The sequence below is a fragment of the Aphelocoma coerulescens genome, chromosome 4, assembly GCF_041296385.1.
Source record: "Aphelocoma coerulescens isolate FSJ_1873_10779 chromosome 4, UR_Acoe_1.0, whole genome shotgun sequence".
In the NCBI taxonomy this organism is placed as follows: Eukaryota; Metazoa; Chordata; class Aves; order Passeriformes; family Corvidae; genus Aphelocoma; species Aphelocoma coerulescens.
In genome coordinates, this window is record NC_091017.1 from 20,241,128 (window position 1) to 20,255,332 (window position 14,205).

General features: G+C 42.2%; 1 protein-coding gene across 23 annotated transcripts in view; it reads left to right on the forward strand.

Moving 5' to 3' along the window:
• ADGRL3 (adhesion G protein-coupled receptor L3) overlaps positions 1-14,205 on the forward strand; it is a 492,473-nt gene that overhangs the window by 227,404 nt on the left and 250,864 nt on the right. For 22 of the 23 annotated variants that reach the window (XM_069012991.1, XM_069012990.1, XM_069012994.1 and 19 more), the window contains 2 exons: positions 2,386-2,406; positions 3,140-3,353. In XM_069012991.1, coding sequence (XP_068869092.1) covers positions 2,386-2,406; positions 3,140-3,353 — 235 coding nt within the window. The remainder of the gene's footprint in view (positions 1-2,385; positions 2,407-3,139; positions 3,354-14,205) is intronic. The other variant, XM_069013009.1, reaches the window with a different exon arrangement.

Genomic DNA, 14,205 nt, shown 5'->3' on the forward strand with positions numbered 1-14,205 from the left:
ATCCAGAAAATAAATGTAAATGTTGACTCCATGATACCACACGGAGGTGTCTGTAAGTGAAAGCTGTCCTCCTTACAGCAAGTGAAAGGCAATAAGGCGAATTCCAGGAAGTTTAAAACCAAATCTAGAAATGTTTGCATCTGTCCAGAGATTATTTCCTGGAGAGTAGAACATGAGCTGTTATTTTGGGGAAGGGGTGTTCAGCTTGGGTTTGGGGTGTTTTGGGGGCATCCTTGGAACTGATATTCATGCAATTTTAGTAGATCAATGCTGTAAAGTCTCATGTACAGGAGACACACTCATGGTAGTAGAAATGTGTTCTCACTAGAGGTAGAGAATGATCTTTAATGGTTTTGTAACTTGCTGTTAGTAATTCTTAATGTCTTATTTCCAGCATAACATGAGAGTTATTGTTAGCTGCATTTGTACAGTATTGCTGTTTGACAAATACACCAGGTTTGTATGAGTGAATTCTCAGGCATTTAATTTTTGTGATTTTAAGCAGGGTTTTCCTCAGCCCTCACGTGTTTGAAGTCTTTCTTTGATATAGAATAGTTACTGGAAAAAAAGAAAAAAGCATAGGAATTAAGAGCAAAAATATACTTTCTGAATCATGTGGGTCAGAAGTTTTGTATTCTGTAGAGGGAACTGTAAAAAGTGAAGTAGTATTAGCAACTCACTTTGCCCTTTGTATAGCCTACATTAACCTTCCAGAGAAAAAGATCCAGATTGCCCAAGGACTGGGCCAAACCATAGCTCCAAACAGCTAATATTGCCTGTAAACCTCATTTTGTCATTTTTTTGGCAGTTAGCAGGAGTCATCTAAGCACATGGCAGGAGGAGGGAGGGCCCTTGGCCTCAGCATTCTGCCAAAAGCTGCTAGAAACCTTCTGCCTCCCATGTCACCAATCTGCTCAGGTTTAGCACAGAACAGGCTTGAGAGGAGAGCTCACCACAGCTCTTTTCCAAAATCAGAATCCTGGCATTAGAAGTTTTTTGGTCAGCACTGGCTTTCTGCTGTAGAGTCCAGTGTTTCACAGAGCAGGGCCTTCTTCAGGCTTCTGTGGACAGATCCCTGTGAGCAAACTTAATACCTCTTGAAGCTGTTTGTAGGGCAGGCTAAAATTGCCAGGCTCTGCTGACTCTGCCTTTCTGGCTGGCTTACCTCTTCTATCAAATGTTGTTTCTAACATTGTCCCATCCTTCCTCCATTCTCCTTGTTGACCAGTGGCATTAAGCCAAGGGTAAGAATGAGGCAGTGCATCTTAGAGGTTCATGCTCCTCATTCTCCTCCTCCTGTAACAGAAGTTGGTGGCAGTGAGAATTTAATGCATTACACAAATATATGGTGCAATACGAGCCCAGGGCAAAAACATTTCTCCCATCTCAGGGAAGGAGGACATCTCAAGTGATCTAAACCCTAAAGCTTTGCTAATTGTGCAAGCTATTATTCAAGAATAAGCACGTGTCTGTCTTGGGAGTTTGGCAATTAGTCCAGAACTCTGGCACATCAGTGAGGGTCTGATATTAAAGTAATCCCTGCAGATTTACAGAAACGGGAATCTGAGAATCTGTCCAGTGATACACAAATGAGACAACTGGCAATAATAGAAAGCTGCATGGAAGTCAATGTGTTGGATTGCTGCCTGACAGAGCAGCCTTGATACAGTTAAAAGGATTTTCCGAGAAACATCAATATATTCTTATTTTCCATAAGCCAACTTGGTATGCATGTACCACGGGCAAGTTTTACAGAACAAACGAGCAGAACATTGGATGGGATTTTTGGTTTAGGGAGAGGGTATTTTGGTGTTTTTATAATGGGGCCAGGAGGAAAGGGAGTTGTTGAAAGATGCCTGGTGTCAGATGGGCCATGGATCTACTGGAGGGTTAAACCTCTATCACCACCACACAGAGACAGGCTTGGGTTGTACATTGAGTTTTGTGGTTGGAAGTGTACAAATTTAGCTGGGAGGGCACATCATGCCTGTATCTGGAAACCTTTTTGGTGCGTGTGAGTTTTCATTCTCGTGGAATAAAGTGGGAAAGGAGGTGGCTTTTATTTCAGCTTGTGGCTGGTGTGCTAGGCTGGGAAACAAGTATTTGGTTCTCAGCATCACCATGGTTTTCCCAAGAGATCTTCTGGAAGCTGCAAAACCCTTCTGCGGCTGAGTTGAGAAAGACAATGTGTAGCTACTTCATATGGATGTTTGGGGATTAATATATTCATGTTCATCAAGCTGTTTAAGATCTTTGGATCAAAGAAGCTGTAAAGATGGGAAATACAATTGCTTGTTGTCAAGTGACATTGTTTACTAATATTGTAGGGCTTTGTTTTCAAGGCATCTCAAAGTGTGTTTCTTTTTTTTCTTTTGCAAACTGTAGCCTGGATTTCTTTTAAAACAGGTAAGATTTCTGAGAGCTCTTTAATTTCACAAGTATTTGCCAGCTATTTGACCATCTAGGCAGATCCAAGTCAAAGCTAAGACTGAACTTAAGTCATCTGGTGTCCCATAAATTGGCCTTTCCATGGAAAGTATCACTGCAGGGCCCAAACTTTGGGACGGTTGCCAGAACCTGCAGGCCATCCGCTGGCATGCTGCAGGCTACAGCAAAAGCCATTAGGATCACATTTTCTAAGGGCTAAGAAAAGGACCAGGAGCAATACAGATGTTATTACATCTGCTGTAGGACAGGTGCAATCTTGCTGAGCAGGTGGGATCCTGGTGCTTGGATTGCTTGTTGTCATAAAATTTCCCTTGCCTGTTCAAGTACAACACAGGACTGTAATTTTATGTATCAAAGCCAACTAGTTTTGCCCCTGGTAAGTAGAACTAATAACAATGCCATAGCTGCTATTTACCTGTTTCAGTAAGGGATTTCTAAAGCCCTATATAAAAGGGATCTTTAGCTTGTTTCTGAGATGAGAAAATGAGGTCACTGAGTGGAGAAGCGATTTCTCTGGGCAGCCAGCAAGCCAGCGACCAGACCCCGTTTCTACAGACCTTATCTCAATGGTACCGAAACTATCTCAGCACAGCATATGGGTAAAACCTGCTGCTTAACGTCATCCCGCTTTTAATTTTAGCCTCAGTGTGGAAAGTCAGTGTTGACTGTGTTTCTGTGTTAATCCTTGCAGCTTTCAGCCGTGCCCCAGTGCCCATGGCTGTGGTCCGAAGGGAGCTGTCCTGCGAGAGTTACCCCATCGAGCTGCGCTGCCCGGGAACAGATGTTATCATGATCGAAAGTGCCAACTATGGCAGGACCGATGATAAGATCTGTGACTCTGATCCTGCTCAGATGGAGAATATCCGCTGTTATCTGCCAGATGCCTATAAGATTATGACTCAAAGGTATAGTATTTAATATTCTTTGTTTGCTGACTGTTGGTTTTTTAATCCGGAGCGTACACACCGGTTTGTGTGTGTGTTTGCATGAGAAAATGCAGGTACTTAGTCTGGGTGTATGTGCACAGAATTACAGCTATCATTGCTAAACTCTGGGTTTAACCGAGTTGGTTTAGCATCGTGCAACACAAATAATGTTTCCTCTAAGTACTGCTCATCAGTCATCTTGATTTTCACTGCATCCCAATTTTCCTTCTGAAATTCCTAAATATCAAGGCTCTTAATGAATGTAGAAGTGAAATCTTTCTCAAAATGCATATTTACTCCTTTTTGTGCTGTGTTCAAACAGAAGGCCAGTAATCTCCTTCGAACAATTAATATTTTGTGTTCAGAATAACATTTGCAGTTTTCAAAACACAAAGAAGTGTTTGCACCCTTCCTTGTGTTGCCAGGCTTAGTTTTAGGGAGGATCTGAATTTCCAGTTGAGCGTTGGTATTCTCATTGATGAATTGCTAAATTTCTGTATAATAACTGTAGCTGTGAAGCGTGGCTACTGCATTTGGAAATGGTAACTGAGATACAGTTATACATGTAGACAGACTCCTGTCGGGCTTGCAGGGCCTAACAGTTTATTCTAACCCAGAGGTATCTTGGTTATGAAAAGCCTTTTAAATGTTGCTGAATTTTTAAGGATATTTTCTCGTACAAGTGGTGTTGTGGGAAGGATGCATAAGTCACAGCTCTTGACGTGTAATTGAATTCAGTAATACATTCCTAATACATGAATAATTATTTAGAGCATTTGACTGTTAATTAGTAATAGAGATTAGTATTTCAAGGTATTAATAATGGCGCTGGCATAGGCAAAGTGTTGCTAATTGATGTCATGACAACAGTATTTGGGTCCTAACAGTGACCTTATGGCTTAAAGCAGTGCAGGGTTTTAATGGAGTATCTTGCTGTTGTTTGCTGTGAAGTGCTTTGTGCTAAAATGGACTGGTGTGAGCAACATGAGTTTCATCTGTATTTCACAGGCTAACTGCTGTTTTTGACTTCCCTTTAGAACTGCTCCATGTTGAGTATTTATGTCTCAAAATGTTCAGAGGTCTCGTGAAAAATGTCCCTGTTGCTGCATATGGCTCCTCTAAGATGATTCTTTAAGCTGCACCTCCTCATGTAGCTGGTTGAAGTCTCGTTTATAGGGTTGTGCCAGCTGCATTTTCAGGAGAAGTGGGAAGGGTAACAATGTGCCATCAGCCAGTCCCTTGGATTTGGTGTGCTTTTAGTGGAATTACTGTAATTCTCCTGTTCAGGTTGGTAGTGGCTTCAAGCAGAAACCCTTAATCCTCTGCATATTGGCAGAATAAAACCATGTCATCCCCTTTGTGGGCTGTTAGAGAGCACAAAGTTTTAATATTTTTATATATATATATGTAATAGTGTCCTCCAGGCAGCAGCTCCCGAGCCAAATGCAGAGCTCTGCAACCTTTTAGTCTGTCCCTATGTGAAGCAAGTCTGCAATAACATTGGCCCTTGGGTCAAGGAGGGCACATAATCATCTTCTGTGACCATGGGACTGCATGGAAAACTTTGGGTGATTACTCACCTCCACGTATCATCAGTGCAGGCTCAAATGGCTTAGCAGACAGTTAGCAGGGAAGCTCATCTCTGGGGCAAAGTACCTCTGTTTTTTCATTTGGGAAGAAAGTGGTGCTGAAGAGGATGGACACTGAAGAGGGGAAAAGGCATGCAGTCCTGTTATTGGGTACTACTGAGTTTCTTGAAAATAAATATAGCCTGATGTTAAAAGAAAGGCAAAAAAGGGAACAATATTCTACTTTGCATTTTTGTCAGTCTCATTTCTTTTTTAAAATCTCCATTAATTCAAAGAGTTGAAACAATTTAAAAATAAAGCCATTAAAATGAAATATGTTCTTAAGATGCAAACCAGTCTGTCAGCTCACAGCTCCAAGTACACTTTATAGCTCAGCCTCTGAAAAAAGTAGTTTAAAAGGAAAATTGTGACAGCCTAGTAGCTGTGGCACTAACTATGGCATTTTCTTCTGAAAGCCTCTACCTGCAAAATTAATCAATTTAGCAGTATTTGGGTGGGTTTGCAGATTAATGCAGGCTCTAACACCGTGAGCTTGTCTTTGCTAACGCTGCAGGGTGGGGGAGCAGCTACTGGGAACTAAAAGATTGTCATGACAGTGTAACCTGCATGGTAATTGAAGCTGTCTGTGTATGGAAAGAAAAGTGGTATGTGCAGTGTGTGCTTATTATGCATTGATTAATTATTGTATTCATAAATACACAGTCCCCTTGTAGGCTCTATAATAAGTTGACTAACTACTGGCAGATTTTAATCAGCAACACTGCTCAGCCGACTCGGACGCATTCCGGCGTGGTTGTGGGAAGGGGCGAGAGGGAAAGATGGGAAGGAAAGTTTGTGTGAGACAGAGGTGGTGCTAGAATGTGAGCTGAGGCTGTGAGTGAGCAGATTTATAGCAGGTATTAGTGATTGCTCCCCCAGCCCACCCCCACCAAAAAAAAAACCCAAAAACCCAACAGCCTGAGCTAACATGTTCCTTTCTTCTGTATGCTTATATAAATTAATTTTTGCAGACGACTACGTGAGGTTATTTTGAAAGGGAAAGGCATAAATCTTATGGTGTGTTTGTGGAGCCCCCTAAGCAGAGGGAACACAAGGAGTTCTTGCTGCAAGTATTGCCCTGAAACTCTCTACAATCTTGAGAGTATTGTTGAAGTAAAGGACATTTAAACAGCTTGTAGGGAGCTATTTTATAGGATGTTAAATCTCTGAGGCCTTTTTTTTTTTTTTTATTTTGCCAGCCCCTCCTTCAAACATCCGAGCAGCTGCTGCCCGTAACAGCTCAGACAGTGTGCTTTATGAACTGAAGTTTTTCCTGTCGTGATTAGAAAAAAAATGTATTTCGTAGCATGTTTGCTTTGGAGAAGCATCTTTTCAAGGGCTGTAACAAATAATTAAATTCTAACCATGGCCATTGTAAATTGTGTGCACCGTACCATGGGAGACTTTGCTATGTCCTCCCTTGAGCGACTGTGCCACAAAATTAACATATCATCCATTCCAACAGCCAGAGTTCTCTGCGAACAATAGGGAAAAGCAGCCTCCTATTCCCGTAAGAGTTGTCTTTGTTTTTATAGTGTTAACACAGTTTAGTATATTAAAAACACCCTAAAGAAAAAGGAAAAAAATAGCTTTTGTTGTGCTCTCTTGAATTTCCTGTGGATGCTTCCCACCAAGGAAGCATCCTGGGTTGAAAGCGAGGGAAGGAAGAAGAGGAGTGGATCAGGTTTTTGCATGTATGTTCACAGAACTTTGTGCTGTCACTACCACCTTCGTATTTAACTTTGTAATTCAGAACATTCTGTTCTGTAGGCTTTAACCTCACATGTTAAAAAGGGTGGGGAGGAGAGGGAAGTCCAGGTAGGAATAGTAGGAAGTACCTGACATGCAGGTACACATACACAGAACAGTTGTAATTTTTGCCCTAAAGGCAAGAGCAAGGCTTTCCTTTTGCTTTTCGGATCCTCATCTACCCCAACCATTGTCTGCTACTCTTAATCTGGAGGAAGGAAAGGAGGGATGGAATAATGAGGCAAAATGACAAAACCAGCAGGCAGAGCAGAAGAGACCAGGAGAGAAGTGTTCACAGGTCTCAGCAGTTGTTCTCAAGATCAAAGCAAAATTCTTTCCGCCCTCGAAGATGCGGAAGGCTCTTGCTTGGGAGCTGATCCCTCTCAACAACTCGGAGAGCTCAGTTTGCAAAGTAGGCAGCATTTGCCTTTTGCTAGAGCAGAACCATGCAGAGCTCTTGTATGCTGCTCTTACCACTTCTGGCTTGGGGATGAGGGCTGCTGAAAGCTGCTCAGCTATCTCCTCTCTTCTCCCCTGAAGGGAGGCACAGCTGGGAGGTACTAGATGTCTTGCTGGGCCTGCAGTAGCTTAGCTGAGATAATTTCCTTTAGGTTTGAGTCTGATCTGCCTGGCTTGTCCCTGTGGTTTCAGTGTTGACATCATTGATGAAGCTTGCAGGTCAAGACTTAAAAGAAAAAAAAAAATTAGAAAAAGTGTAAGACTGCAGGACTGTAAGGCTGTGGTCAGCTGCTCCCAGATTTCCCTTTAGTTTCATCAGAGGGCCTAATCCTTTTGTGTGAGAAGGGGCACTCAGAACTCTCTTGGTAGTTGGAAGGATGGTAGCAGGCACTTTGCACAGCATAGGGGAGAATAAATAAATTGAATGAAGCAGCTTGCATTACACTGCAAAGATTTTTCATCTCCTGAAGGGCTGTGTTTTGCTAATGTTTTTGGTTGATGACCTGAAAAATGCAGGAGTCTGAAATGAGTGCCATTATTATTGTAATAATATTGCATCTCATGGTGTGCTGTTATTGATGTTATCAGCTCCTGTGATTTTCAAGACACTTTTCAAATGTCAGTGATCTGCACTTGCATTGGGAAATAAAGAGGCAGGATTACCTGTATTTTACAGATAGGATAATTCACGTTAATCATTCATAAAATGGCCACTGGTTTTGAACATACTAGTTTTGGGATGTTCTTGTAGAGTCTTTTATATTAAATAGCTTGTTGCAGTGCATGTGGGAAGGTGCAGAGGACAAGGAGAGCTGCAGACCTCGAGGTTCTGTAATGACAAGGCCATCAGCAGGACTGAAGGGGATGGCTTCAGCTGAACTGCAGCACAGTTGTGTCAGGCTCTACAAAATTAATGGTGTATTTCTTAGAAAACAGCCCCCTGCTTAGATGCTGTCATCACCTCTGAGTCAGATACTGAATGCCCTATTTGGTAGGAACCCCACCACCCTCCTCTGCATCGTGAGCACATTTTGCAAAGCCTGCCAAGATACTACTCATTTTTCTAAATTTGTTACCACACAGATGGCATGAGAAGTACATTTCTGAAGGACTGAGATGCTGCAATGGGAAGCTAGGCTTTCTGGGAAGCAGAAGTCTGGCGCTTTGAGATCTCCACGTGAAAAGCATCAATATGGAAAAATACTAATGTTTCAGTTAAACAGTTTTTGTAACCAGTAGAAATCAACGGGGAATACTGAAGCTCACGTTCCCTGGATTCTGATTTTAAAGGTTAGAAAACAAGCCACACCACTTGGTTAAACAATCTATTTTCTCACCATGTGGAAAGATTTTTAAATGAAGGGAATTCTGTTAATCTCACCTGAACCTTGACCCTGGGACAAGGGCACATATGCTATATTACTAAGACAGGAAAAAAGTCAAAAATAACCAAACACCACCACTAAGTCCTATTGCGGTTTTGTGCACTGGGCTGTTGAATCACTCTAAAATTTGTTGCTACTTCCCAGCCTACACAGTCTTAATTTATCCTACCTCTTCCTTTCCTGAAAATGCTGTCAAAGTAAATTCTTAAAATGACAGCCCCTTGGAATTGCCCTGGTACCCTAGCAAATCAGGGCTTGCCAGCCCAAACATCTCAGCTGATTGCAGCTGCCATGGTAACAGATGAGGAGGAGGCAGTCGCTTCGGAAGGTAATTAGGTTCCAAACCCGTGGAAGGCTCGGCTCTGTGGATCAAAAATAGTGCTTTAGGCCTCCCTGGGTACCAATTGGTAGCTGTGGCCAGCTATAAAACACCACACTTTAAATAAATAAATAAATAGATGGTTGTATTGTGCTGTGGCTGTTGGGGTTTGGTTGCTGTTAGCATGTGACTCCAGTGCATTGCCATTTGGGAAAATCCCAACTTGAGCTGAGAAAGCAAAGTGCAACCAGCAGCCCCTGTGGCCAAAGGGAAAGGCTTCCTTGATGTGTGCATGCTGGAGGAAGCTGGATGAATTAATCTTTGCTCTTTTCTAAGACCATTTCAGTTTTCCAGGTATTTTGTTTTGTTCCTTTCCAGTTCCCCACCCCGGCCTTAACTGACAAAGAGAAGACATAGGATAATCTCTTGGGTAAATCATATTTTGAAGTGGCCTCAGAACCTCTGAATACATGACATGCTGAAAACCATGCAGGAAAAATCCAGGTTTATTACTGAATCCATTATTTTACTGGTGTGAAAGTGGCCACCTCCAGCCTGTCAGAGGGAAGGGACTGGCCTGCCCTTGGCAGCCTTTCACACGTAGCTTTTGCCAGTGGGAGAAGACCTATGTGAAACATGCTCCTGTCATCTGTTTTTCTTCTGAACATTTGAGGCTTGTTGAGAGCAGTAGCTCATTTGTAATGTGGGAGAAAGGGTTGAGCAAGGACGGATGTGTTGCTGGCAGCAGTGTCCTGGAACCACAAGAAAGGTGCTCAGGGAAGATGCAGCTTTAGGCTCTTTGGTTGTGTTCTCTGGTTTTGCTGAAACAGGTTTTGTACCATGCAGTCATTATCTCAGGTGCCCAAAGAGCAGAGTTTAAAGCCAGGCATCTGCATGCTCCCCATGGCACCTCCTGCCCATTACCTAAATTGCTGAAGTGATCAGCATTGAAGATGCTTTTGTTCAGTCTTCCTGCATCTTCCATCCACCTGAATGTGGCAGTCATACAAGGCTGTGGCAGGAATTGGCCATCAGATGCTTGGTCTTCTTGCCACAAGGCTTAAATCTATGCAAAGCATTGCAAGATAGTCTATAAAGTTTGTTCAGGCCAAGTGGACTTATACTAGCTTAAGGTAACAAAACAAAAATTTCTTTTGATTAGAAAGATACGTGCACGCTCCTTCTCTGGTTGGTTTTCTGGATAGGTATAATGTCTGAAGGGCTGTGAGGTAAGATGGCTTTGAAGTGATGCATCTGTATCGCTTTCTTTTGCTTCTGTCTTTCTTCATGTACAAAAGAGCTCAGTTAGTCTGTGCCTGAGGTCGAAATTGGGTTTATACACAGGGGATTGTCTATTCTGTAGGACATTTCAAAGCTTTCATTCAGCACATTTTTGGCTGCATCGTTTATGGAATCTTTGGAGCTTGAACTCCATATTCTGTTCCAAGACATGTAAAACCAGCACTGGCTTCTACCACACCCTCTGTGTGTGCATGCCTGGGATTTCTGTGCCTCTCTGCAGGGCTGGAAGCACTCCCTGTAGATGCTTTGCAGATACATCATCTTTGCACACTTGCAATTTGGCATCCACAGTGTGGCTTTGCATTTTGTGTGATCACTCTGCTGATACCAAATGCAAACAGGCAAAAGATGTCCATTAGACACAAACCATTTGCTTGCCAGCATTGAAAATATGGACTGACGCAGGCAATGTTCCTGGGTGATTAGTTCAATGTGGTCCTTAAATTTGAGTTTTGTTAGTGGGATAAACTGAAGTTTATCTCAACCTCTTTGGGAAGAAGAGGGAAGGAATGACAGTTACTGGAAGCGGTGACCCAAGAACAGGTTTTGATGCCCATTGTAATTCAGGAGAAGGATTTTATGTATCAGTAAGTGGAGTGCATAAGAAATGCCAGGCCACATTTGTGATGTAAAGAAAGGGCAGGATATGGAATTTGATTAGAGCCATCTTCTATGCATTATGTATAAGATAATACATTGGTGTCAGTTATATAGAGTAGAAGCCTTAATTCAGCTTGAGTCCTGCTGACATCGTAAACTGGGAGACAGGGAGTGGTTTATGGGCAGTAGTGGAGTCTCCAGACTGAATTATGGCCTCAGCATTCAGTCTGTTACCGAGAGCTGCAGTTGGTAGCAGGCAGTATATTACATGCTTTTACCCAGAGTAGGGCCAGTGACAAAGAAGGAAAAAACTTTATCACAGAGACACTGTGAGAAATGGAAGACTGAGTTATGGGCAAGACAACAACAGAGAACTATAAAACTAATGCAGGAGAAGAAGGAAGGATTTCAAGCTGGCCAGAAGGAAAGATGCTAGAATGGGGATAGAGTTTTGCCACACAGTCACAGGTTCACCCCTGTGCTGAGTCCTGCCTCTCTCAGGGTAGGATGTGGCATCCCATAGTGGGCAGGAACTCTCTCTGCCACTCCCATTCTTTTTTTGTTTTCGATCCCTCATAGTTAGAGATGGCCTTTCACCCCAATGCCCAAGATTTTTAATAATTCTTTCTAGATTTTCAGCCGTAATTGTAATTGCTGTGTATTTCTGCTGCCTGTATAAATGGTCAAATCCTGAGTCTCACTTAGTCCCTGGTCACGACGACTTCTAGGAGCTCTTAAGTCCAGCAGGATAATATCTTACTGTGTCAAAAATTAATGTTAGGTCTTAATTTCATTGCCATCCTTCCTCACTGTGGAGACAGAGGCATCCAGGCTACCTTTGCCATTTCTGTTCCTTAGCTTGTATTAATTTGTGATATGGCTTCTAACTTTTCTATTCTCCAAGGGAGAAGGTGATGTTCTTTCAAATATTTCTTCTTATGGGAGTTGGTATGGATTTTTGTTATGAGTGTGTGAAGGTTCTTGTTGTTCTCCCTGAATAGCCTTTGTTTTTAAGCAAACCCAAAAGGACAGAAGAAGAAGAAAAAAACTTGTTTGTTATAAATTTGAGAGTTTGAGGTAATTTCTCTCTGTAAAGCCTGCTTCTGCTCTTCCTTTCCCCAACTGGCTTTGAATTGCACAGAATGTCCCATTTGACTCAAGAGTATTACACCCACACAAATACAATTGTGTCCTTCCCCAAAACACCTGCACTGCTCCTGATAAATTACTGGTTCTCTTGGTTGCTTGGAACAGATTGTTCCACTGCAGTGATTACAGTGGTGCCCAGATAGTACCCATGGAAAGTAAAGTCAGGTCCTTGGTACTAGCAAATGTGTGGAGTAAAACAGAGGAGTGTCCATTAGGTTGGAGGGAGCAAGGTTAGTTCTGGAAAAAGTATAGTACTTGTTGCAGGTGTCCAGGGTCTCAGTCACACATTGGAGCACTACAACCTTGTCACAGATGTTGGTGGACTGGAAGTGTGCTCAAGTTGGTATCTCAAGAGATTTTCCCATGGGTCATGGAAAATTTCATGTATAAATGCAGATGAGTAACTGTCACCATTGATGTTTCAGGGAGCAAAAAAGACATCTTTAAAAAAACCCCAAACCTCCCAGTGTCAGAAGTGCACCTTGATGCCCTTTTGAATTACTGGCAAAGTTGCTGACAGCTGAAGACAGGCATCTAATATCCAAGATACCTTAAAAAACCCCCAAACCCGTTAATAATACACACACAAAGAATATAGGTCACCTTCAATGCAGTGGATTAGTTGGAGCTCTGGAAAATCAATTTTGTTTGATTGGCTGCACTTGTAGCTAGATGGAAAGAGTTAAAGCCAGGCACCAAACAGTGCAGGGTAATGCCTGTTGTGGTGGGCTGCAGTCCAGAGAACACTTTGGGGCCTGTGTAGCCGTGCATGTGACAGGAGCTGTCTGAAGTCGGCATGGAGGTAGAAGCCTTCCAGGAAATCTCCACAGAGAGAGAGAGGTCTCTCCTCATTTTTGTGGCCTGGATGGCATCCAGGTGGTAAGAACACCCAGTGATTCATCTCACCATGTTCCTGGAAGTCAAGGGGACCTAAGGGCGACTCACCCACCACCTGCTTTGCTGCAAACCACATGGGTTGGTGAGCCAAGCATGGATTGTATCGTAATCACTACTTCTGCCATGTCTATCGATTGTGGGGGGGAAGTCTTGTGTGCCCAGAGGTGGCTGAAGGGAAACTGAAGTGGTAAACACTTGACAATTATTTAAAAACCAAAAGTATTTTATAAAATGGAGAGAAAGAGGCTGGTGGTTTTGTTGTATAGTGCTTAAAAGGCACTTGTTGCATCAGCTAACAGATTCAATGCCAGCTGACACAGTGTGCCTCAAACCCAAAGATGGTTTTTGTCAGGAAACTTTGGTTTGGAGTAGCAACTTCCTATACATAAAGTATCCTTCAGAATGACCCATGTATTTGTACTAGTACTGACAAGAGATGAAATAAATTCCTTTATTCCTTTCTCCATAGCTTAAATTTTAAAGGTTTAAAAGCACTTAAAAGCACCCATTGCAGCCAGGAGCCTGACTCCCACTGAACTGGCACGAGTCCTGAGGTCTCAATGTCCAGAAATTTCTTTTCAAAATGGAAGTTCACTCTTAAATGGCTCTAGTGCCTTTTAATATTTTGCTCATGATCTAATTTGGATCTTAAGTATACCAATTTGGAAACAGCCTGCCTGACATCAAGCTATGAGTTTTTAAACTTGTATGGTTTAATAAGATTAACTTGCTGCAGTTCTGATACAGTCTTCAGTGAAAGCTTATTCAAATTAAGAATCAGTCAGAGGGGAAGTAGCCTCAAGCATAAAGTAGGAGTGAGGTGGTGCCAAAAATCAGGGCTCCGAGAGGCTTTGTTGTCTCAGCCTTTGCTGAGAGCAGAAACCTTTACTGCCAAATTAATGCACTCAGAGGGGAGGGGGAAAAAAGCATAATTAAGAGATTAAAACCCAATATTCCCTTTTTCAGCTGTCATCTTTGGAGATGTACACAGATATGCACCCATAGAAATGGATACATAGTTCAATTTTTTTTTATTTTTGAGACTCCAGAATGTGTATTAAAATATGTGGGAACTCTCTTACATGTCTGCTTGAATTATGGAGAATAATTCACAAAGTACATCAGGGCCACTAAAATGAATGAATAAATAAGTGAGTTTGAGGAGTATACCTGCCAAATCTGTGTTTTGGGGCTCTTCTGCATAAAATAATTAATTCATGTTTTTTAATCATGTTAGTTTCTTCCAGTGTTTCCATGCATTTCAGCAGCAGAGTATCTCCACCATGAATTTAATTTCCTTAGTGTTGGTATGGGAAATCCTGATTGTGTAACCTCTTTTAACC